The sequence below is a fragment of the Pogonomyrmex barbatus genome, unplaced genomic scaffold, assembly GCF_055798465.1.
Source record: "Pogonomyrmex barbatus isolate J1 unplaced genomic scaffold, ASM5579846v1 scaffold8, whole genome shotgun sequence".
NCBI lineage: Eukaryota > Metazoa > Arthropoda > Insecta > Hymenoptera > Formicidae > Pogonomyrmex > Pogonomyrmex barbatus.
In genome coordinates this window covers 92,544-118,850 of record NW_028297182.1, presented here as the reverse complement: position 1 = coordinate 118,850, position 26,307 = coordinate 92,544, and the positions used below count along the sequence as shown (strand labels likewise).

The 26,307-nt window shown below is 35.6% G+C and overlaps 5 protein-coding genes across 6 annotated transcripts in view; 2 read left to right on the top strand and 3 right to left on the bottom strand.

Moving 5' to 3' along the window:
• The window catches only part of LOC105426200 (rap guanine nucleotide exchange factor 2), a 110,522-nt gene extending 93,291 nt beyond the window's left edge, over positions 1-17,231 (bottom strand). The window contains exon 1 of the mRNA XM_089084191.1: positions 16,871-17,231. The gene's annotated coding sequence lies outside the window, so the exon portion shown is untranslated. The remainder of the gene's footprint in view (positions 1-16,870) is intronic.
• A 482-nt stretch (positions 17,232-17,713) lies between these two features.
• Positions 17,714-20,612, bottom strand: Usp39 (ubiquitin specific protease 39). The gene is made up of 9 exons (XM_011635451.3): positions 20,226-20,612; positions 19,632-19,910; positions 19,354-19,529; positions 19,046-19,271; positions 18,694-18,980; positions 18,483-18,611; positions 18,204-18,265; positions 17,893-18,115; positions 17,714-17,826 (listed from the first exon to the last, which is right to left on the bottom strand). Exons 1-9 carry the CDS (start codon positions 20,302-20,304, stop codon positions 17,761-17,763), a joined length of 1,527 nt encoding a protein of 508 aa, XP_011633753.2. The 5' UTR covers positions 20,305-20,612; the 3' UTR covers positions 17,714-17,760.
• Positions 20,613-20,965: 353 nt separating this feature from the next.
• Positions 20,966-22,850, top strand: Smug (Single-strand-selective monofunctional uracil-DNA glycosylase). 2 transcript variants are annotated; one of them, XM_011635448.2, is made up of 4 exons: positions 20,966-22,201; positions 22,260-22,409; positions 22,493-22,600; positions 22,764-22,850. In XM_011635448.2, the coding sequence occupies exons 1-4, from the start codon at positions 21,350-21,352 to the stop codon at positions 22,788-22,790; spliced, it is 1,137 nt and encodes a 378-aa protein (XP_011633750.2). In that variant the 5' UTR covers positions 20,966-21,349; the 3' UTR covers positions 22,791-22,850. The 2 variants fall into 2 exon arrangements, with proteins under 2 accessions (XP_011633750.2, XP_088940337.1); XM_089084211.1 differs by lacking the exon at positions 22,764-22,850 and having other exon boundaries at positions 22,493-22,671.
• On the top strand, positions 22,840-26,145 carry LOC105424938 (tRNA-specific adenosine-34 deaminase catalytic subunit ADAT2). Its single transcript, XM_089084212.1, has one exon. The coding sequence runs from the start codon at positions 22,840-22,842 to the stop codon at positions 23,365-23,367; it is 528 nt and encodes a 175-aa protein (XP_088940338.1). The 3' UTR covers positions 23,368-26,145.
• TTLL15 (tubulin tyrosine ligase-like 15) lies at positions 23,582-25,797 on the bottom strand. The gene is made up of 4 exons (XM_011635447.3): positions 25,657-25,797; positions 24,237-25,417; positions 23,893-24,100; positions 23,582-23,834 (listed from the first exon to the last, which is right to left on the bottom strand). Exons 1-4 carry the CDS (start codon positions 25,696-25,698, stop codon positions 23,736-23,738), a joined length of 1,530 nt encoding a protein of 509 aa, XP_011633749.2. The 5' UTR covers positions 25,699-25,797; the 3' UTR covers positions 23,582-23,735.
• Positions 26,146-26,307: the final 162 nt, after the last annotated feature.

The window sequence follows — 26,307 nt, the reverse complement described above, 5'->3', positions numbered from 1 at the left end:
CGAAAGAATACGGGGAGAAAAATTAAAGAGAAGAATTAAAAAAATTATTCCGTTTAAAATTCAAAGCTCTTCTAACTGAATATAATTTTTTTAATAACAGCCAATTATTTGTTTTCAACCGCATTGTGAAGCTGGTAACCTTCACAATGAAAAAAAAAAACAAAAAATCAGATATACGCCATAATTATTCAAAAAATTATCGTTACTTGAGAGCTCTATCGAAAGGAATTTATGAAAATTCCTCGTATCTCACCGAAGCGGTAAAGTGAACGCTCGAATAGAGCGGATGTTTGCTCGCGAATCGCAGGATGACGATCGGAGAAAGAAGCGCGGAGGCTCCTGATGCGCTTGTCACGATGGCATCGAACCGGCCGTAATAACAACCTGCGCTTCTTAGCGCAGCCATCCGCTCGTCGTTCGAGCCGCTACGCACTTCAACGGATGCGGATGCGTGCCGGGCACGCATAGGAACGAATGAAAAAGGATGAAAACCCGAGTGGAAAAGTGGAGCCCTAGGGCTAGAAAACGTCCGATGGCGCTGCTCCTGCTCCTACATACGTATTCGCGACGCGTGGGATAGTTCTCATCGCATTATCATCGCCGTCCATGACGACGAGCATACGCACGCACGCACGCACGCACGCACGCACGCACGCATTCCGCGCGCATTCCGCGCACGTCGCCGATAAATGCTCGCATAATATGCTTGTACAGATAATTTCCGAGACAGCGGCAAAGTTGCCTTTTCCTGAATTTTTAATTCTTGAATGGATGTTAACTGAATGATAAATCTTGAGTTCTTAAATAGAGATGTCATATTAAGAAAATTCTAAATTAAAATTAAATCAAAATATCACAACTGAAAATATATAAAAATATATCTTCATCAAAGTACAGAGTTTTAATGTACATTTATGTCTTCAATATTTAAAATTCGAAGAACTTACCATTTTCGATAATTTATAATTTAAGTTGTTATGTACCTCGACGAAAAAATATTTCTAGAAAAAAAACTACCTCGAAATTATCAAAGGGTACGTTTGAAAGTTATGTCTCGTTATTTCAGAAGTGTTTACGATACGAGACTAATCCATTTCTATTGCAAAATCATGAACTTGATCTTACAATAGCTTTGAAGATCTCTTTCAATCTCTCAATAAGTACAGGACGCAAGCTCGAAACAAATCGGGACGCTAATAATATAATATTCAATATACAAGGTGTTTCTGAGAAATAATCTTCCTATTAACTCGAAACTAAATATGATATTGTTAAATTATATATTGAATCAATCCATGTGATTTAGATGGACATAGTAGCAACTGAAATATATATAAGAAATCTTACAAACCATATCTTATCACATTAAAATAATTCTATTATTTCGCACAAGTAAATTGAGAATCCAAGAAACACAGAAAACGAAAGAAGAATAACATAATAAGCCGAATTAGATGCGAGCTACAAACAGACTCTACGAAAGGAAGCAGCTAACTATAAAAATAGGACACCCTTTATGCACTCACGCACCAGTCGGCACCAAGTGCCGAGGTAAAAAGTCGTTTCCGTTTGTCCATCTGCTGATCTCAGGGATAGGAGAGAGAGAGAGAGAGAGAGAGAGAGAGAGAGAGAGAGAGAGAGAAGGGGGGAAGGGGCATCCTCGGATTGTCAAGGAGATTGTCGACACGTTTCTTTCTCCCTCTTCGATAACGGACGACCTTGAGAAAATACAATCTCGATGTAAGGTCGACCTTTCCGAGGGCGCATCTCGGATCTGTCGCAAGAAATCAAATATCGGAAGTGGCGTGCGAAATAATTTACACGAGCATGTGGCTCGCGTCACGCGATTAAGGCTCGTCGTGTGCGACGTCATTGCGGTTTCCGCTGCGCTATGGCAGAAGTGTTATAGATTTATAAAAAACGGATAATCGAACGTCCTTCTCTACCGTTTTTTTTTCATGTGCAAATATTACATCACGTGCGATATTACGACAAGATTTTACGTGTTTATTCTGTCGTGTTGAAATGTGACATAACGTCTCTTGTTGTTTCACGTTTCATATTATCCCAACGCCATTCTGTTACTAGAATCCTTTTGTGAATCCGCCAGTGTTAAAGCAAATTGCGTGCACGTGGAAATATTGATTGTAAATAATTTTTATCAACGATCAATGTGAAAATTGCGAGCCTTTATAGATATCTCACTATGACCTTTATAGATATCTCACTATAATAGCAAACATGATTTCTCTTCAAATAATTAAAAAAATTTTACAAATTACATATTTCAAGAGAAGGCCATATTACGGAATTTATTCAATTTGTTCAATTGTTTGTCAAAAAATTGCAATTATTTTAGTGAGTAAAACAAAAATATTTTTAAAATTAAAAAATTGTAACTGCCTGAAATAAATATTTTTTAAAATTAAAAAATATTTAAATCAAATTAGAACATCAAATTAGAATGTTGAAGACATAATAAACACGATAAAAAACAATATTTAAATATTTGATAAGCTCGATTTTTCTAAATGAAAGAATTCTTTTTAAAACAAATTAATCCTTTCGACAAGAAAACTAGACGAATTTACGATTGAGTAATCGATATTATATCCGGATAATCGACAAGTACGAGTGAAGCTTCGCGAATGCCGCGTCATATTTCAAACATGCGTGCGTGCGTGCGTGCGTGCGTGCGTGCGTGCGTGCGTGCGTGCGTGCGTGCGTGCGTGCGTGCGTGCGTTTCCATGCACGACACCGCAGGCATATGGTATACGGCTTCTGTTCGGAAACAATACATTGTCTCCGGTCTATCTTCAGACTTGAAACGCGATTAGTCCACCGTATAAATTTCATTAAAAACTGTATTATATTTAAACTTTATAATATTACTATTATTTCAGATTATTTAAATTCGTTCATATAAATTCGTTTATTTATCGCTCGATTAAAAATCAATATCTTTATATCTCTAGTCCAATCTTCAAGAATCCGCAATTATCCATGATACAAAATATATGAGATTGTTTTGATATTTCCTGGAAATCAGATTATGAAAGCAATTATCTGACTCCGGTCATTTTAATGTGACTCATTAATGCAAGAATACGCGTTATACGGGTTATCTCTCCATTATCTCACAGGAGTATCTCTATTATTCGCAAAATAATTTTCATCAAGTTGAACGAAATAAAATATCGGTATGAAAATAAAAGATGATTAAGTGAATAAAATCATACGGGCGACATCGACTATGTCAAAAAAAGGGCTTTTCTCATTATAGCCATTAATCTGGTTCCATACGTATAATTAACGATCGCTGTCGCAATTATATACGAGTCCTTGTAAGAGCGATTAGCCACGGGAGGCATTGCACCCTGTGTTGTCGAGGAACTGACTATCTCGATATCGTCTTTTAGCCTTCGCACATCGTTCCTTCCTTGAGCGATTAGTCATACTTAATCGTTTTGCAGTTTACGCGCACCTTTAGAATTCGCTTCTCATATGTGCAGCAATGACGCATAGGAAATTCTACAAAACGCTTTTCTAGCTTCTCGCGCGCATTCGTGTCGCCGGAAGTCAAGTTTGTATTCACGATTACTTGTGACAAATATGCGAATTGATCCATCTTTATTGAGATAGTTTCCAAAACTTGCTCTTTTTTTAGAAAATTATATACAAAATTATATACAAAGTATATGTTTAGGAATACATTATTCTTACTACATTTAATTTTAAGCGATAGATAAAATAAATCTTTAATCTATTATTAAAATAAATTAAGTATTAAGTTAAAAATTTGATAAAAATACAATAAATAAACATAAACAATTATGCATAATAGTAATGAAAGAATAAAAATTCTCGCCAATTTAATGAGCCAAAGTACTAATACTTTCGGCGTAGCTTCATGTTCGCCAACGCGAACTTAAAATTCCACCCGACGCACAGTGAAACTGCTTTCTCTTTATCCGCTTGTTTTCGCCCTCCTCCGCGTTTCTTACGCTTCTTGTCGAAGAATTTATCAGTCTGATATAATCGACTTTATTATACGCTCTTTTGCTCTTCTCTCCATCGTCTCGCCAAAGTTCTCATAAAAAAAAAGCTCCTTCTCGTAGCAAAATTGTGGCATCTTTCTCGAAAAATAACGACTATTTTTTTCCCGTCTATCATTGTCTTTATATTCCAAATAAAATCGATAACTTTGAATTTTACGCGACAGTATTAAGGAACATGTATTCTTTTCTTTTTTTTTCTTTTTCTTATACGGAATCTTTTACGGATTTTTTTATGCTTAATGAAATTGCTAGTTTTTACATCGATGGCAACCTCTGCAACCTTCTCAGAGCGTACAAAAGTACAAAAAAGCTGAATAGAGCATTTAGCTCAACTGATCTTCATGAAGAAACAGAGATATCCGCCTTCTCGACGTGATATATATCGCGCAAGAGTCGTAAACCGAGAAACATGCGATCAATTTTGGAGCACAAGGATCCGGGTTTTACGTATCACAGCCGTCTCTGAACCTTCGCCGAAATGCAAAATGCAAAAGGTAAGGTGCTCATAAAACGCACGAAAGTACTGAATACTGTATGTCTGATGAAAATTCGCTATCTAATCTTGCTGTCTTGCCATTAGGCTCGAATTTAATAAACTAGTTACACTCCTATGCAGTAGAAATGTATACAATTTAGTCATTTTATTCTGTCAAAACAATATTATATCAACATCTTTTTCACCTTTGCAATTTGTTCTACAATTTTCAGAGTATGTCACTACATTATTTAAAACAAAAAAATAATATTTTTATTTTTACAACATTAAAAAAAAAAAATAAAACTAACAATTCAGTGTAGCTCAATGTTGAAAGCAATCTATAAAGCAATCTTTCATCGCACATTTAGACCGAATATAATCTGGATGATTCCCATCTTCTACCGACATCGCATGCCTTCCTCACATTAGCTAGACAAAACTTGATATGAGATCATCATATTTAGCACATTGAAATGGAGATAAAGATAGATATAGGTCAATGTTCCCATTATGACGTTTCCTTTTCTACCTTTGTATTTCATTAGCGTTGTTGACAGCGGCATTTGTATGCCAACACCGCTGTTGAGGTTAAGCCACGATACGGCTTACCAATAGCACACAATACGGACAACGGAGCTCGAGAAGTGTAATATCCGAGTTGTTCGATGGTCACTGAACCTCCCCTAACGAATCGATAGTACGATAGACGGACGCTTTAATACGCGCGCACGCGAGATCACGGAGAGTAGCATGCGAGCGAACAGCTCACCTGCTGCGCGATCGAATTCCAAGTCCGCGCGCACCTGGCACCGTCGAAAAGTCAATTGTCTCGGCCATCACGGACATATGTTTTTTTTTACAACCAAAATGATGTCGCGCGACAGTGTTTTCTAATATTATATTTTCTATTCCAGAAAAGCAAACACGGAAAAATCGATGCTATAAAATCTTTTTCGCATAAAAAAAGCTTTCCAATTTATCCAGTCCAGAAAAATCTTTGTTTCTTTGTTTAGTAAATAAAATTAAAGTAGCTTGTCTAACATAAATATATTTCTTTTTGTTTAAAACTTTGAATGAATTATGTATATAAAAATATATTTTAATTCGAATATGATGATCGTTATTGATACGATTGTCAGAGAGACATGCCATAAATATATAGTATATAATGATATAGTCTTTTATTTTAAATATTGGAAAGTAAAAATTATATATTTGTAAGTAAACAGCGCCATTTTTAAAATCTATATATACTTAACTGATATCGACACATAGGTATGTTAAAAAATTGATATTACATATTATATAATTCAGCTATTCATGGAATAGTTACTTTATATGTATATATTATAAAAAGTTAGTGATTAAAAATTAATAATACAGTTTGGAGCATCGACTATCGATTACATGAGAAATTCAAATACCGGCGAACCGGCGAAATATTTAATTAATGATATTTAATAATCCCAGAGATATTCAATTAGGTTCAAGACGACATTCTATCAACGACCAAGTTACTACTAAAGGTAAAGAAATGGCAAGCGCGACTTGCAGAGGTGCTGACGATCGATTCTACCTTTAAATTACCGGCTCCCTCGTAGCTGGAGCTGGGGTTCTATAGCTTACACTCGTTACACCTGCAATGCAACGTTATCAGAATCAGATCGACCGCAACGAATGTCCCGCCATTTCTAACGTTTCGCGCACCACGTAAGTTCATTCGCAAGGATTCATTCCGAATGACATTTTCACGATGCGATTGCATTCTCGAAAGCTCGAAAGATTCGTCGTCCGAGATAAAAGCTATTTCGCGGACAATAATTATTCCGGAGAACGCGTCGATCGAACATATGAGTGAACACGCATCCGCGTTTTATGAAAACTAACTATATATGTATCGAGTACTTCGCGCACACGGGTTTTCAACGGTCGTTGCACGGGCGACAATGAACCGTCCTTTCCCGATACGTATTCCTGTGCATGTCCAGACGACCACTTCCGGTTCCTCCTTCCGTGCCGCACAGCCACGACAACACGCGTGTCTCAAAAAACACGCTACGTGTGGCATGCGGATTAATGAGAGTCGTTATTGCATGCAAAGATCGGACGAAAGTGCGATTAAGGCTTCACTTCGCTCCACATGAAGCTTATCGCTCTCACTGTGACAAAACAGCAAAGACAGACACGTTATTACCAGAGAATAAAATCAGAGAGTTTCATTTTCAAAACTTCAAGCAGATACGGGAGAAAAAGCAGCTTAAGCAAACGCACGCGTTTTTATTGTCACGAATAAAGAATGAGCGATTATTTTCTTGTGTCAAATTGAGAGAGAGAGAGAGAGAGAGAGAGAGAGAGAGAGAGAGATTTTAATTTAAATTGCATTTTTATCTCTGGTTATTTCGCGCGTTAAATAGTACAAATAGTATCTGCATGTCTAATCTCTTAATACTGATAGATAATTTATTATTTATTTCGGGAAAAATAATAGGCTTTGCCCAGTAATCTATTTCGAGAAATAATGGTCCACTTATTTCTGACTAAGATAAAACTTTATTAGTAAATAACTTTTGCTTTAAAAAGAACAATAGAGTAATGCAGAATATTTTTCTTGCAATCAATAGTATAGTACAGTATAGTATAGTATATTTCACAATTTTATTCTTGTGGCATTTTCCCCTAGTGATAAAAATTGATATAATAAACGTCCAAATGTCTGATTCTTAGATTTTCTTCCCTCGTGTAACTTCCTGCCCCTTTCCTTGCAAAATCAACGAAGGGATCAGGAAATTGCCGTGAAATTGCTCGAAAATTGACACGTTCGCACCCTTTACGCATAAACGCATTTTCCGCGGCTTCTCGCATCGGGAAAGCTTTTAATATAAATTCGAGATAACTCATGCTTGACTTTTCGTTTTCCGTCCCGACATCGATTGTACCAACCCTCGTATCCTGTTTTCCCCTTACGAGGGCCCACGAAAATCATGTGTAATATGTACGTAGTATGTAAATTTAATCTTCAAATAAGATACCTAAGCAAAATCAAATGCAAACATCAATTTTTACATTTGGAAAATTCTCTCTACAAAAGTAAAGAGTGCGTATTAAGTCTAGCAAATTTAGCAACAATAAATGATAAAATGTGTTATTCTAATAAAAATGATATTATCCATGATTTCATTCAAAAATTCTTGCTAAAGTGAATTATCGGACTTTTATGATTATATTTTTAAAAATCCCTTATCCCATAAACATATTCTCTTACGTATCCAAGTGTAAATAATTTACATTATCGTAAATATTTTTCCTTAATATAATACATTTTAGAGTTGTGAATTTAAATATCTTTGAGCTCTTTCTTCTCTGAATTCTTCTCCCCGAAATTCCTAACGCATTTCTCGGCAAGGTCTTTGGCGCAAAAGTATGAAATTCCATGCAATTTCCGAATATTTACATGACGAGAAGGACGTGGGAAAGAAAGAATAGCTTTGATGCGGTCAGAAAAAATCGACATCATTATCATGAAACGAAATTGAATCTATATATTAAATAACATAAAATATATTATCCTAAAAGTAAATTTTTGTCAGATGAACGATCTCTCAAACTGTATTACAATAATAGTGAGGTAACATATAAGGCACGGAAACAACAAAATTTACAAAAATCATCTGTTATTAATTTTCTTTGTGTAAATCATAATCCTAATTTATGTGAAAAATCTATCGCTTAACAACATTATAAAATAATGTAATAAACATACTTTAAGGTGAACATGAAGGTGAGAGAAGCAAACTACCTAATTACAAATTATTAAAACTAACAGAATCGAATTGAATAATAAGACTGAGGAGAAAAGGAAGGAAGAACAGAGAGAGAGAGAGAGAGAGAGAGAGAGAGAGAGAGAGAGAGAGAATGATCCGACCGACGTGAAGTTATGCGAAGCGTGGGACCGGAAGAAATTCAAGATACAATTGGCCGGAAGCGAGGAATCACCCTTCGAAGGTGATGCGGTTTGTATTTTTTTCTTTTTCTTCTTTTCCTTCTCGCCTCGATAAGATCGATGATGAATCGCGATCTCGCGGCGCGCGACCAGCTCTCTCGCAAATTTTATCCCGGGAACCTCATTTTGCCGCCACTACCAACCGCCTAGCCGGTTCCAGAGAGTGCCCAACGACAGTAGCGGCATGGAATTGTGCAACTCCGACTATTGTCTTTTGTGCGTGCTCTGTTGCTTTCTGGAAGATGTACTACACTTTCGACTTTGTCTCGCGCGTAAAGACTAAAGATCGTATTTCTCACCGAGATTACTAAAATCTTTTATCGTCTTACTTCTCGTCTTACATCCTCTTTTTATGTTAAGACGTGATACTTTTTCGTTTGTATTTGCCACTCCAAATGACTAGCCACTACAAATATTTTAGAATGGTAACTTTAATTTACATGTATAGTAATGGTACAGTAATAACGTAATATTTTTTAATTATTTTTTAATATGTATCCACAAATTGTGTAAAATTAATTTTTATTAATTATTGGTTGTCATCACGTATCGACGTAACGACATTGAACACGATATTTTAATTAATAAAATAAATTGATTAAATTATAAAAATTATAAAGCCAATTATTATTCATTATTAAGCAAAATTATTATTATTTTATCGCATGCAACATAATAAATATTCGTCATTCTTTCGATAGAGAATTAATAAAATAATAAAACAAAGTTAGGAGCATTGATTGTTTTGTAAAAATATTTAAGTACCGATAAAGTAGCAATTTACACCTCTCCGCGTATTACATCTTTCATTGCGGAAATATTAACATAGCATCATTAATCAATGTAAAACGGTGCATGCGAATCCCCTATTTGGAACAAACCTCACGTTATTGCATAATGCATTATTCACAATAAATTAATTCAAATTACATTCTGTACGAAGACTTAAAATACCAAATTAAGACAATTGATAAAAATGTAATGTAATTCGGCAGAGAAAAAATAATCGCAAATTAGAAGAGAAAAAGAGAGAATCATTGAAGATATTAATTAAAAATTTATATTTTCTCTATCTTCATAAATAATTATTCATTACAGTTTCGCCTGATGACCATAAACTTAATTATAAACGCTCATCAATATTCAATTAAAGAAGACATTGTCACCTATACTGCCTATACTATATATTAAACCCCGTTGTAAATCAATGCCGTTAATTTACATAAATTCATTCAGATTATTGTGCGGAAAAATCTTATCGAAAGATATACGGAGGTTTTTAGCAATGGTCAAGAAACGCTACGTGCTGGTGTGCCGCGGTGATGTAAGACCGCGACTTTCCAAGTCCCATTTTTGTCGAATGTAATTTGCAAATACATATCGTATAACCACTGATGAATATATGCAACGTCTGGAACGAACGAGGTGAGCACGTGCCGCGCGTGGGATAGTTCTCTTTACGCAACTCCATCCAGCAGCATATAAAAGGATTCGAAGGTCGGAATTTTGAGATACACCCATAGGTATATACAGTCGTAAAACTTTCTACTTTTCAAGAGCTTCTACGGAATGGAAAAGATTAGATCTTAGATTTGAAGTACAATTTGCTTGTAATTTACGTAATAAGAAATTTTACGTAATAAAATTCAAACGACATCGTAAGGTATCACTTTCGTAACGTTTCACCAAATCATTGACATTTAACATTAAAAACTTGAATAAATTAAAGTACATAAAGTTACTTGTTTGTCCGCATTTAAATGATCTATTCAACACTCGCACGGATTCAATAACGAATTCATCGCAAAATATAACGTGGCGATTTGCCCTCGTAGAATATATCTACGGGCACTTTAAGATATATATATATAACGTTACGGAAGAAAGTGAGAGAGTAGGCAGAGACAGATGAATGAAAGATCGTCGATTTAATAATTGACATGCCAAGATATATCTCGCGGCTCTTCAATGTAACCATCTAGAGCCGCAGGTGTAACAGTAGAAGCGAATATAGTGCCCAAGTGGCGGAAGAGCGAGACGGACGGCGGATGCGAGGGAAGGAAGGAAGAAGATGGAAGAAGGAAGGACATGTAGATATGAGGAGGGAGATAACGGAAGAAGGGGAAGCGCACGTTAAGACAGGTGGTGTGGATAATAACGTCTAACGGAAAGTGCAGACTGTGGGTCACAATAGTCGCGCTTATGCAGCGACCATTCGGTCGCCACATTTCGCGAGTTAGCCTACTTGAAGAGTCACGCGGTCGAATCCGAGTGGCCGATACATCTCGTGTATTTTAAGTAAAGCAGGACTCGTGTCGAGCGAGACACCGAACGCGTCACACGCGGCGTCGCGAAGAAAAAGATGCCGTTATTTTCTTACTCGATTTCATACACGCGGATTTTTGATCAGTTTCTAAGGACCGCAGATCGCGATAAATCCGCGGTAAATCCGCGATCCGCGGTCCTTAGAAAAACTGATCAAAAATCATGTGAGATTCATGTGGACGACTGGATACAATTTTACGAAAAAAAATCAACAATTGTAAAATGAAAAATAACTCATTAAAAGTGGAGACAATGATTAAATTACCCATTAGTCAAAAAGTTACTAAGGTAACTTTTTAAAATTTCAGAAAATTTATAGTAAAAGAGATTTTCACGGAAAAGAAAGTATCTTAATAATGAATGAGAGAATCATATATTCCATATATATTTTTTCGCATTTATCATTCGTCTCGCGCATATCCCCGATATGTTAATAAATTAAATTTATACTCCTGTGAAATATTACGAGTATTAAAACAACAGTAACTACGTGACCGATGGCATTTACCCAAAAGTCACTCGATCTATTTCCCAGCCATTCATAAATACAGAATCGCGCGTATAGCGATAAAATTCACTCTGCACTGTTTACCCAACCGGTATCGTAACAAAAAAAGAGAGCTTTACGGCATAAAAGGTTAATGCGACCTAGCGCATTCATCGCTTCCCCACCCGACGCGACGATCAGCTTCATTCATAAGTGCAACGAGCTACGATAAAATTCAATGTGCACTTAGCAGCGTAAACATCGCGAGCATGGCAGCAAGACAGAGACAGTTAATTGATCGAGAGACTTGATTTTTTTATTCGCGACGCGATGCAACGCGACGCGACACGGCGCGTTTATTTATTCATTCTTAATAACGACAATGGAAACGATAGAAATAGATAATAGAAATTTTCAAACAATTTTAGCAACATAATTTCTCAAAAATTACGATTTAAAAGTGTTTGTATTTAGTTTTTGAATAATTTTCGTTTTGAATAATTTTCTTTTTTTTTTTATTAAATATACTAATATTTTTCGGCGGAAGTATTAAAAATGTCAATAACTTATTATAAAAACATCACAGAAAATATGTTACGACAAATATCGTTTGTAAATTTTGTCATACATATATATGTATATATGTGTAATATTACATACATTTTATTTACATTAATATGAAAACGGAACTCCACGGACCTCAATCGTTCCGACCTCGTTATTCGATCTGCACCGCTCAAATGTGCAATGCACACACATTTCTCTCCGATTTTCCATTACCGCTACGCACAGACTCTCGTTCCTAATCTCTCAACGTCTTCCGCCACGAAAGAGCAACGTAATCCTTCGTCTTTCTTTTGTTCGTGAAAGAAATCTTCCTTCGTTACTTCGTACGTCGTGTGAATTATCGATCGATCGCGAATCCAGCGTCTAGAAAAATATACGCGCTTGCAGGTGCATTTTAATGTAACTCACTTACATTGACTATAAAACTATAAAAAGACCTATAAGAACTATAGGAAAGTATAAGAAAACTAGAAACTGCCAAACCAAAATATTAAATTATAAAATCATCTTTTATAAACTTAGCTTTTATAAACTTAGACCAAGATAAAAATTCTTTTTGGTAAAGAATTAATGTAGCCGTATTATAACATTATCCATTTCAGAAGATATAAGAGAGAGAGAGAGAGAGAGAGAGAGAGAGAGAGAGAGAGAGAGAGAATTTACAATTTAAAATTAAAAATGGGTAAATAAAAATTAAAACTATTGAAATGTTTTGTATGCTGCATGTGTATTATGGTATTACGTAAAATTCAACTCTTATCTCTCGACCAAGTGGTACAATAACCCCAGAATTTTCTGAAGCGGAAACGAGACGATCTCCCAAACATTCCATGCCCCCAAAAAAACCTAAAAAAAATTTGAATTGCTAAAAGGCATTTTAGCTGTCTAACTCACGTGAGAAATCGAACAAATAGTGAAACAGCGACGCATGAATCGAAATAAAATCGCACATCACATAGGAGTTCTTGTTCCTTGAAATCGTGCGAAATTTTTCTCGGCAAGAGCGTTTCAATATTTATTGAGCAAGAGAACGCCAATAGGTCCCTGCGGATGCCCTCTTTACACATGGTTGCGATCAGCACGTCTTTCTGTTGCACCTAAGCATCGCAAATTTAACGTCTCGCCGAAATGGCAAATATACGAACTCGTCGATGACAGCCTCGAGAGCTCCTCTCTCTCTTTTTTGGCGTCTGCGAGCCGGTAAGATACGGCAACGCGCTGCATTACGGTTGTTTCCAATCCGTGATGCATTACGTAAATGAGGATGGTACCTCATGCATTATATCCGATTCACGGCGACGATGTTGTCTCTCCAACTCCTAATTACTGCACTAAAAAAATGCACCATCTCTTCCTCTCTCTCTCTCTCTCTCTCTCTCTCTCTCTCTCTCTCTCTCTCTCTCTCTCTCTCTCTCTCTCCCCCTCCCTCTCCACATGGAGAGAAAGTACTTAAGAGGAAATAAATTATCGACGCGTGAGTTTCTTTCAAAAACCATAAAAAAATTCTCTAGATAATTAGCTTAGACTTTGTGTTTAGTAGAAGTTGCGTCTGAAATTCAATCGATGCATCGAGAAATTGCGAAGTACCAAAAGTACCAAAATTATGGAGATATTTCCTAGTTCTTTGTTCCTTAATAGTTTATATCTTTGGCGGTACTTTCGCAAAAAAGAGATATAGCAGACTGTATTCTTCGCCCAAATAGAGAATAATAAACGTTAATTCGATTGAACTCCAATTGTGGAAAGTATCTGTTCTATAAACAATTGTTCTGGATTCCGAAATTTATAAGGAAGACAATTTACGCTTGTTTGTTCCGCTTCATCGGACGGTTTTAGGTCACGTCGACAAATTCAATGCGTCCACTCATCAGATGAAAAATTCATGTCAAAACATTTCTCTGGTACATTTCAACTCTACATAGCATAAAAATAATAAATCTGATTAAAAATTAATAAAGCTTATTATACAAAATGCATCAAAAAAGCATCATAAGTTAATCCGTTTGGATACGAAATATTTTTTCATTGTATAATATTTTAATTTCACGTATATAATATTTAAACTCTGTAATTTTTTTACGAAATTGGAACGCGTATCGTCAAAAAGGCTGCATTTGCAACGCAAGATTAAGCAGTTGCGCACTTGAGACAGACGCTCTCTTGAGATTTATTTTTCAATAGTAGTAAGAACCTCTTAAAAACGCGATGATCGAATCTATCGCGAAGCTGTCTTTCGAAAGTCGTTCTCGAAAAGTAAACGACTTTCGAATAAATATCTTAGTGGATTGAAAGCTAAATGTTAATCGCCGCACTCGAGATGCATCATCTGCATGCGCGTAATATGATTTCTACGAGCTCGTGACTCGTAAAACCCAATTCATCCCAGTATCTCACGAGCGGCCTCACGAGATATCATCACCATAAGGTTCAATTACAGGTAGTCGCATATGTGAGCGTATGCCGCATGGCCGACCATCTGCTGTTGCGCGGATAGTTGCAACTACTACTACTACTACTCGGTTAAGTATTTTCTCTCGTATTTTCTTGCTTTCCTTACTTACGGCTATTTAGATTCGTGTTACGCTGAGTTACATCCGACACTTGTTTTAATTTAATTTCTTACAAACTTTCCGCGAACAGCGTATTAATTTGCGTATAATTATATGAACCATTCAGAAGCCAATTTGCTGAAATTACACTTTCGTAAGATAAAAAGTAAAGAAAATTAATAAAGTTACAAATTAATCACACGCTTTCATACCAAAGAAAGACCTCGAAAAGCAGAGTTAATCGATATTGCTATTGTGAGAAAAACTCATATGTCATTAAAAAAATTTACTTTTTTCTATATTTAAAAGGATTTAAATATCTATTTCGGTAAATCTTTAAGCGAAAAAGAAATTTATTAAACAGAATTTTTAAAAACTGAGACTTCTCTTCTTACTACTAATTCTCACAACTAACTTCGAATTGCACCGAGTTTTTTTTCAAATAAAAAAAAAATAGGAGTTAGACAACGCTTATATCGTTCCGTTAATCAGGATTTCTATTAAGATACCGGAGTGATTAATGTTACCGTCAAAATGTCTCTGTCATTTCCGCGAATGTTACATGATGACGAATCTTCTTCACGTCGTACGTGATTAGACAATAAGTCACACACCCACGTGAAAAATTGACCTTCTGAAACGTGCCAGGATTACTCGCCCAAATTTGTACCGATGTAAATACAAAGATTTTGTACCTGTATGTAATTTATTCAAGTTCTATCCAGTTAATTTTCGACCAATTGTAATTAGTCATTCATTGGATACGGAATGCGCAAGAAATAAATAGAATTAGTTTGTTTAAGATGTCACGATATCTTAAATAAAATGTTATTACCTACGTAGCTTATGCTTTCAATAGCATCAGTTCAAACCGATGCTTTTTTTTTTGTTCAATATTTAGTGACATTATATGTAAAAGTAGGCGTGCTTTTATTATAAAATTATAAATAGTCTAATACCAGAAACTAAAAATATAAAATTATTAAATCTACATATCGAGTAACAGAAGTCTACTTATAATTCTTATATACTTATAATAGACGAATTCATTTTCTCAAAATATCGTGTATTAACTTATATCATGTTTTTATTGTAACTTTCAATTTTGCACTATTTTTGTACAATACGCCACTTATTATTTAAATATCTATTTAACATTATTAATGTCTAACATTTTAACGGAATTTCTTATAAATGCATTAATAAATGTCTGGCTTGCAACAAGTCACATTGCATTAACCGACATTTGGGGTCACATGTTACGAGTACAAATAAATATTTATGTAAAATATAATACATTCTGCAGATTTCTTACAACAACGTGTCTCTCGTATACGGCCAATAGTAATCTCTCATTAAGTAACATGCGACGAAGGTGAAGATTACAGTACACGATACACACAATTATTTGTGTGCACAAGGACGTGAAACTTTACCTTCCAGTCCAAGTACGGCATTACAATTTTCAATATCGAGAAGCAACGCCGAGCAACGTCGTCCGGTCCCGCAAACAAGCGAGTCACGCCTTTAATACACTGGGCGTCAAGATTCAGGCGCATGAGAATCGCAGGAGGATCGTGCTCGTGACTTTGAAATTGTTAGATAAACACGAAATAAACCGAGCTGCAAGTTGTTTATTCGTCACCTCCGCGATCGTTTCGCGCGCAGAAACGAGTTTACACGTTTACGTATGACGGCCGCGAGGCTCGCGGGACGCTAGGAATCCGAAACTCGCAGAATCCTTCCGCGAGAGAGTCAACGGACCGCCTTTCCTCCCATCCCTCCCCCTCCCTCGTCCCGTTTCGTCTCCCGATGATCGCGCGCGCGTTCCATCTTGCTTCTCCGCGCGACGGCGGCCACGCGATCGAACAGTTTTTTCGTGCATCGCGCGAAACAGGTATTCGACATCGCGCGAGAGGATGAGGATGAGGATGAAGATGAAGAGGAAGAGAAGAGGGGAGGGAGGTAGACGGGTAGGTAAAGGCAAGGTCCTCACTTGCACGAATATCGGAGCGATGCCGATACGAAGTAAACGGAGTTACGACCGAACGGCGGCGGCGCCGCGCGGGAATAAAACATGAAAATATTGAGCCGAGAGATGTCTACGAAAAAAGAAAGAGAGAGAGAGAGAGAGAGAGAGAGAGAGAGAGAGAGAGAGAAATGGAAGACACGGAGGATGCTGCAACGAGAAGGTCGAGCGCGAAGGACGCAACCGTTGCTGTTGCTGTTGCCGCGGGCAGAGAGTTTTAAACGTCGCTTCGCTTCTGCGTATTCTGCGAAGCAAACGCGACCGAACCGACGGCGCCATCGCGAAAGACGAATAGCGGATAGAGCGCGAGGCGCCCGTTCGAAATGCCGTCGCTTCTCGTCGCTCTTTTTGTCGCGAAAATAGAATGTGCCACTCACCGTGTAGGATCGAGAGGGTCCCTCAGCGCCGGCGATAATCCACGTGACGGATGCGAACGAGATGCGTGTAACGCGATCAACACTCGCGGAACACTCACGCGTAACGCGCGTGCTAGCCTGGCGTATGCACGATTCACGATATGCGCTCGTAACGGCGCGGGCGAACTGTATCGCTGCGATATTCTACACGAGTCAACGAGCGAAGCGGCGAGGAAAGAAAAGACGGGAGAAAGAGAAGAGTGCGTTCTAACGGACGAAAAGCGCGGGGAACGTGACGCGCGCGACACGTTCACTCACAATCGCTTCGCGTGGCCGACCGCGGCTCCACTCCGTCACGAACTCCGGCCGACTCGCTTCGAGCTCCGTTTTCATTCCGTATGCGACACTCGCGCATCTCCGTGTAATTCCGCCTTTCCTCACCACTCTCCGCGCACTCCTTCCCGCTCCGCGAACATTGTCGAGTTGTTCGGTAATATTCGGGATCGCTCGGCCGATTCAAAGCGCGAACGTGCGCCATTTGATCTTTGTAAAAAAAAAATCATCTTTCGCGTATATTATATATAATTTCGAAAATTAAACATGTCTTTCAAAATTTAAACCAATATAATTGAAGCTCATCTCTATATGTAACGCGTCATTTATTAAAACGAAATTAAAAAATTTTTTTAATATATCGAGAAATTATTAACATATTGTAATTTTTTTTATTTAAATTAAAAAAAGAAAAAAAAATAAAAAGTTATTGCGAAGAATAATTTCTCTTTGCATGCTAATGGCGATAATTAACAAATACATCGCGAATTTATTACAGAAATTTTAGGAAATTAAGGTGAGAGATCTATATATAGAAAATGTAAATTTTATTATCATATTTTTGAGTTTTAATTTAATCATGTATTTTTCTTATTTTTATTATCTCCGTTTTCCATGTGCGTGTCTTTCCTCAATTCATAGATCTGTAAAAGGAAAGCGTAACGATTATTTTAATATCGAACTGAAATATTTTTTTTCTATTTATTCACCTGGATATATGCTTCGGTGAGAGTGATCATTTGAGGCAAAATTTGCGTAACATGCAAATCTTGCAATTCGTACCATTGACCCGTAGCTCTATGCAAAATATGAACTCTGTACGTTCCCTGACCAGGTTCACCATCGTGTACTATGTTGGCTACTAGATCGTACGTTGTATATGGATGCTTGGCCTTTACTTCAGGCGTTAAAATATCTCCAAAGTCGACATTTCTGCAAATATATAAACCAAAATTTATAATTAAAAGTGTTAACAAAATTTTTGTTTAATAATATATGAATAAGAATATCATATACTCACTTAACGGGAAAATTTACAATAGTTGGATTTTTTTCGACAAAAAATGTATTTTTTGTAAATCTCTGAAACCAATAAAAAGATTATCAGATAACAAAATTAATGTGTATGCGTGCGTGCGTGCGTGCGTGCGTGCGTGCGTGCGTGCGTGCGTGCGTGCGTGCGTGCGTGCGTGCGTGCGTGCGTGCGTGCGTGCGTGCGTGCGTGCGTGCGTGCGCGCGCGTGTGTATATATATATATATATATATATATATATGTGTACTAACAGCATACAAAACTTACTTTTATGTAAAGTATAAGATAAGGTGGCAGTTCGGTAATTTCAAATCGTTTCATGAAATTTTCCTTGTAAGTTTTATATTCTTTCTCAGTGACAGCATTAAACTTGTTCAGGAGCGTATACAAATTTACCTAGAGAATAAGAAGATAATTTTTATTTCCTTTTCTGTATTTCTACTTATATGATCGATACTTTTGTCCATAGATTACCAACTTGTGGAATAATATTCTCCGTGAATTGATCTTTAAATAATGGAGGTGGTGGAAGATCGCAAGTGAGATATAAAAACGGGCTCTCTGTCACGGTTTCGCCATACTCCACCGTATGCAACAATTCGCTTCTTTGACTCTCCTCTAATTCCAGCGGAGGAATTTTCCGCGTATATATCCGCATATGTCCCAAAAATGTTTTATAAATTATGCTAGAATCACGCTTTTTTGTACCATTTAACGCCAAATGAAGAGCATTTAAGAACCACGATAAAAAGTCCACCGGATCACCTAAACAGTCACTTGTAAATAAGAATTATATTTTACATCAAAAGAAAAAAATTTTAATCACGCACCTTGTTCTGTGAACTGAAATCGTTTCTTACTCCATAAAACTACAGCTTGCAACATTTCATGAGGGCTTACATGCGCCTTAAAATTACGTGGATTCCATAATTTACGCATAAGCTCTCCAAACCTTTGTACCAAAAGATATGATGAATCACCAGGTGGTCTCCTTACATGAGAGTAATTAGATTCTCTCAAAAAGAAATCTCTTAAAGGTGTAACATGCGAAAGCGCCTAAAATATCAAAATCAAATATACAAAATATCAATATATACTTTTATGTATCATTACAAGTTGTAATTAAACATTTATATACTTGTAAAATGACATTGCAGTAATCATTTGCTTTTATATTATTCATTCCCACTATTCCCGGCGAATACATAGAACCATCGATTGCCCTAGATTGTTTGTCACTTTTATCTAGTTGAGCTATTTGCATTTTGTCAAAAGTTGGATTTAATACATATTTAATATCATCTAGGGATGAATCTAAGTGCATAAAATTTTAATTAAAATTTATACAGAGATATAGTATATGAAAACATATGTATATATATATATATATATATATATATAGATATATGTACCTACCTACGATTTCATAATTATCTGGTAAACAATAAAATTTTAATGTATGCAGGTTAAGAAAAACATGATGATTTTCTGCCACGCTATGCGTGTAAGCATAAGTATTAGTACCTCTGCCTTGAAAATATTTGCCACAAACTAGGCAAGCGTACACATTGATTCTGGACAGCGATACCGAACATAATTTTTCAAAATCAAAATCTAAAAATTGTCGATTAATCGTGTCCAAATATGGACACAGTCGTGGTGCCTCTGATCTTATTTTTATATGTTTTGCATTTTCTGCAATAAAAAATAGAATAAAAGATCACGGTAAAATGTCAATATTAGGTTACATTTTAAACGAATTATATAAAGGAGCGAACATGAGATATTGCTAATTGTTTTATTCGGTCCTTGTGTTTCAATTAAATATCGACACTTGTAACTATTAAGTATTATCAAAGTTCTTGTAAAAATAAAGATAATTGTAACATCGCCTAACCTCAAACTGCACTAAACAGTGCTTTCTCGCGTTTCATTAAGGTCATACAGCGCATCTAGAACGTGATTTAAATCGCCAATAAAATTATATCATACAAAATTACATGTACTCACTTTCTATTTCATTATCCGAGTCGCTACCGGCATCAACTAATTTACGTTTTAATTGATTACTTCGTCTATCGGACGCCATTTTTCGCGTATAACATAACAGACACACCACATCGATATGACATTTCACAATGTGTGAATTTTTTAATTTTTTTACAACGAGCCGACAAGATTGCGAATAAAATATATTCACGAAAAAAATAGTCTATTATATTTAAAATTTAAACAACATAGTAATATCACATTTCTTATTAGGTTCCATTCAAGCATCTTTGGGATATCTCATATTTCAATTTTGAACACTTTGTGTTGTCTAAATTAATATTTAAAACATATGTTGAAAATATCATTGTACTAAAGTTATTTTTCACGACAAGTAATTTATTAATAAGTTAATATTTTATGCATTTTCAAGCAAATTCATAAATTCATAATCCAGCTCAAAACACGTGAATCGCATGGTATATTAGACATTTGTACTTCTTTATATTTTCTACAAATTGAAATGAATGGCTAGTTTAGAAAACAGAATAGCAAATTTATATTTATTAACATTGATATATTCTTTTAGATGAATATAAATTGATATAGATTTATAACTTCGTTCTAATCTACTTGGGTTTCTTGAATTATGTCGCATTGAGATTCTATAAAGCGGAAGAAAACAGGAAGAAATAAGTGTAGAAGGTGCAACTACACGTGTTACATGTGTGTGCGTCAACCGGCAAAATACACAGGTGAGATTTTCTTCACGTAACATTTGTAACGGAATATTTTTGGAAATATTCTAGTGCATTCCATTGCGGTGCATTTTGAACGATTCGACAAATAAGAAAGAGAGAGAGAAAGAGAGAGAGAGAGAGAGAGAGAGAGAGCGAGAGAGAGAGAGAGAGATAATAGAGGTTGCAGTCTAATTTGTACGGATTGCTGGCCTTGCGCGTGCGATAGTTTGTGATGTTTATCAATTAAGCACAGTTCCGATAAGCACACACTTCGATCACAAAAAAGTTGTGCACTTCTCATCTTATTTGAAAAATAGTTTTTCGTTATCGTTAGATATTCATATTTTGAAGAAACGTTTAAGTTTGGTCTTGCGACTTTAACTCAGTATTACATTTGTAAGGTATATGCATTTCAAGTATTTGGAAATAATATTTAAGCACTTGTTTCGAACTTATACATTTCACTCTTGGAAAATAACTATGCCTCCTAAGAGACTCAGAGCAAAAAGTGACGATCTGCCAAATGAGAGAAAACTCAAACGATCAAATTCAAGTGTTGTAGATTATACGAATCAAATACAAAGGACTTTGAATAATAAACAAAATGCAGATGAAAACAGAGATATGAAGAAACATGCATCTGCGGTAACCGCTTCTAATATAAAAGCAAAAGAAGATGCAATAAAAAAAGAAAAGAAAGCAGATACTTCTATAGCATCCATGCAGGCTTCTAACATAGAAGAAAATGCTAATACAGTTGAGAGTACATCTATAGTCTCCACATTTATTTCTGATAAATTGTTATCAATTGAACAAGAACTTTGTATCAAATTGAAAGATGTTACTTTTCCATCCTCCATACAGTATATTTATAATCCCCTTGAATATGCATCTGAAACACATGCCATGTATGTACGCAAGTATTGCACTGGTATGAAAAAAATCTTGTTTATTGGTATGAATCCGGGACCATGGGGCATGTCGCAAACTGGTGTGCCATTTGGAGAAATTAACATGGTGCGTGATTGGCTCAAAATCTCTGGTCCTGTTGGCAATCCTTCGAAGGAACATCCTGATCGAAGGGTAACAGGATTTCAATGCACGCGCAGCGAAGTTAGTGGATTCAGATTATGGGGTCTTTTCCGAGATTTCTGTGGAAGTCCTGAGAACTTTTTCCAAAATGCATACGTGCACAATTATTGCCCACTTGCGTTCATGGATGGCAAAGCTCGGAACATTACACCGGCAGAAATAAAGGCAATATTTATCTTGCTTTAACTTTTTGTTCTTATGCTGAACTATCTGTATTTTTCAGAGCGAAGGACAAAAGATTTTACATGAGGCGTGCGACAAGGCCTTAATAGATATAATACAACTTCTGAAAACAGAGATTGTTGTAGGCATTGGCAACTACGCTGAAAAAAGAGCACAGATTGCAGTTCAAACAGGAGGCCTTTCAGTACAGGTAACATATATTTACACAGTTCATTTTTAATAGCAATCATAATACATTTATATAATGGCTAATTTATATAATGGCTTTTTTAGGTAATGGTCCTGCGACATCCCAGTCCAAGAGTCATAGGCAATCAAAATTGGAGTGAAACGGCTATGAGGCGATTAAATGAATTGGGATTACTTAAATATTTTGAAAAAGCAAGTACTGCTGTCTAAACTTTTTTCAATCATTTTCAAACATATAAATTTTATTTAATTATAATTAATAATCGGTAAATTGATTTTTCCTTTCAAAGTTTTTTTTTCTAACATTTATATCTTTTATACAAAGTAATTCATAAAGAAGTTAATAATTTTACAGAAAGCTATTCTCAGTATTGTGCTTTAAAGATAATCTCAAATTTGTCAACGCATAATATAATATAATTACATTTATTATGGATATAATAGCATGGATGGATATTGCATTACAAAAAGCTGAGGAATCTTTAAAAGCTGGTGAAGTACCGGTTGGATGTTTATTTATATATAATAACGAAATAATTGCAACAGGCAATAATACGGTAAATGAAACTTTTAATGCAACTCGTCACGCCGAAATAAATTGCATTGACCAAGTCTTAAAGTTCTGTAAAGAAAAACGTGTAGACTACGAAATAGTGTTTCGTAATCTAGATGTAATTGTCACGGTAGAGCCGTGCATAATGTGTATGTCGGCTCTACTTCAATTACAAATACGCAGTATTGTATATGGCTGTGCAAACGATCGATTCGGCGGTTGCGTCAGCGTTCTCGAAGTATCGAAGCTTTACGATTCGAAAATAGTGATACAAGGAAACATTAAGGGAGAGGAAGCCATGAAATTACTCCAAGATTTTTATAAAGGTGTCAATCCAAATGCGCCTGAATCAAAAATCAAAAAAGGACGTAAAACTAAAGAAACTTTATTAACAGATGACAAATAATGTTTCTTATAGTTTTCTTTTAATTCTGGACTCGTGAAACAACTTTTATATATTTCATACATTTTCATTTAATATATTATATGAATATAAAATGTTTTCATTAATTATGAGTTACGTTGCTCCAGCATACAATCTTACCGTGATAATTTAGAGTCTTTTTATAGTTTTTTTTATACTATATAATGTATATACAACAAATAGAATAGCACTAACATTATTCATATTCACGTGTTTTTACTTTACATATATTTCATATCGTAGCGTACTTGGTAATACATGTTACATTATATATATATATATATATACAATTTTATGTTTGAAATAAGTATTACACAGGACTCACAATATATTTTTTAATTCATCATCAGTCAATTACACCATGTCTTGTCTAATTCGCATTTTCCTTGATACCATCTAATAAGTAATTGATTTCTCAGTGTGTAGTTCTTCAGCATTATATCTTTCGTCTGTAAAAAAATAGATTTGATTAGAATCCAAACAATTAGATGAAAAAACATGACTTACTATCGAAGGCGGGAAAATTCTTTGAAAGTCCATCCGATTCTGGTGCTCAAGATAACTCTGCATCAAAATAACCTTCGTTTCCGACGTGAAACATGGTCTGCACAATTGACATTCTATGCGAAAGCAATCATTATCGCATTTTTTACAAAGTTCCGGAAGTACTACGATATTCTTGTTTGCTATCTCCATTTCTTCCTCTGCTTTATTTCTATAATATATTGATACAGTAATCTTGATATAAATAAATTTTTACTATATACTTTTTTAGAGAATATGTATAATTATGTTTCTATATAAGAAATTTATATATCTATACTTTTGTTTATATTTTATGCTACACTTACCTCATTCTCAAGGATTCTTTTCTGATCCTCTTGGCAATACCGACCAATGCAAATGTATTAAATATAACTTGCTCGTAGAGCAACTGATTCGGGGGATAATGAGCAGAAGACAGATTCGGCGACATGTTTCCTTCCATCATATAGACATTGAGATCTTCGTCTAAGGCCAGATCGAATCTCACAAGTTCAAAAAAGTTCCTACCATTGCCGAAGCGCTTGGAGACTTCTCTGATCTGCATTTCCTTCATCAGAGCGACTTCCCGGATAGCGTCGTACACCCGATCCCACGTTTTCATCGGATCTTTTCCTCGCTCCCTGACGTATGCGTCAAATGAGTCCTTCATCGAGAACCCGAGTTCAGTATAGTATTTCTTTAAGGATGGGACATTCCAAATCGGCAAGTAGTCATCACCAACCACATATTTGTCCAGAATCTCCGGGTCAAATGGATAATACTTGACCGGACAGAAGCGGAATAGCACATCGCCTTTATAAACGTACACTCGCAGCGGATCCACAGACGTGATGACGGTGTACACGCCAATATCGAATTTGTAACCATCCACGAGGAATGGTTGCTCGATGAACTCTTGAATGAATGTATCGGCAGTGAAATTCACGTCGCTGCTACCGCGAATGCGAATGCCCCGGTGATCGTTCAATTTCTGTACGAATCGCTTCGTGGGATTCGATCTGGCGTAATCGAGAAAAGCTTGCTGATCCTCTGGCATCTTGAATGCCATCGGAATGTATTGTCCACGCGATGTCGACAGATCCACCTTATTCGTGATGTAGCCGCAACCAGGGAAATGATTGATCCGCTGATGCTGTAGCAGTTTTTTCAAACTTTCGGACAACACACGAAATGGATAATCGTGGGCCCACAATAGATCCCAATCAGACTCGTTGTTGCTCTTTTGGAAGCCGAGTCGTTGGAGCACCGTATACACATGTTTCAGGTAACCGGTATCGTTGCTCTTAGCATAGATCCAGAACTTTGGTCGAGTCTCGTTTATTATCATCGGCCTCTCAAATAAATGTCTCAAGTTCGTTTGATAACGCAGATATATAAAAAGTATGCCGTAGAAGATCAGTGGACCCATTATAGAAGAAAGAATAATCTTCAGCACTGTCTTCATTTTTATATTCATAATTTGTCTTTTTATGGCACATTTTGTTTTCTGCAAATTAGATTAATAGATTCGATTAGAAATTTAATTAAAAATAAAGTGAAAAGAAAAAAAAAAATTAATACTTCAGTCTATTAATAATTTCAATAAACATCTAAATATCTTCAAATGAAAAAAAAAAAATTATCTTTCAGTTACCTTTTTTAACATTGACCTATATCTCAATTTATTACGTTTATTACGTTATTTAGTAATAAAAATAACTTTCAAATGGCTTTTATATTTCATACCCTTTTGTCCTGATCTTCTTCAAGTCTTTTTTCATCTGACATAGTAATATTTTGATTTAAGCGCGATTAGAATTAATCCGGTCGTTCGGTCCGCAGCGAATTCACTTTTGAACAATGAAGTGCATACCATGTGAAAGTATGTACCGTTGTAACTTATCCCCGTTTCACTGACTGCCTTCCACGTGGGAGAGTCAACCGAGTTGAAAACCGGTTTCTCTCAACGCGACTACAATATACATACGAATTACAATGTTTGATACGAAGCTATTGTTGAAAAATCATTGTTGGATATAAATGCTATCAAACTTCTATAATAGCGTTAACGTATAATATTTTACGACAATATAATTATAAAACATAAGGTATAGCGGGGTATAACATAAGGTATAGCGATGTACGATATAATTGGAAAATTGATTGTAAATATTTGATTTTAATTAAATGTTGACTGTTTCTAGGTAATTTGATTATTAAAGCAGTTTAATAATACGTTACAAAAGTGAAATTTATTTTAAATATATAAATAATGTTATTAATATTAATAATTCTTTCAAATTGATTTATTATTTCATGAAAATACAAATTTTATATTGATGTATTTCAATTACAATAAAACCTTAATGAATATTGCTATAGATTTTTGCTATGGAT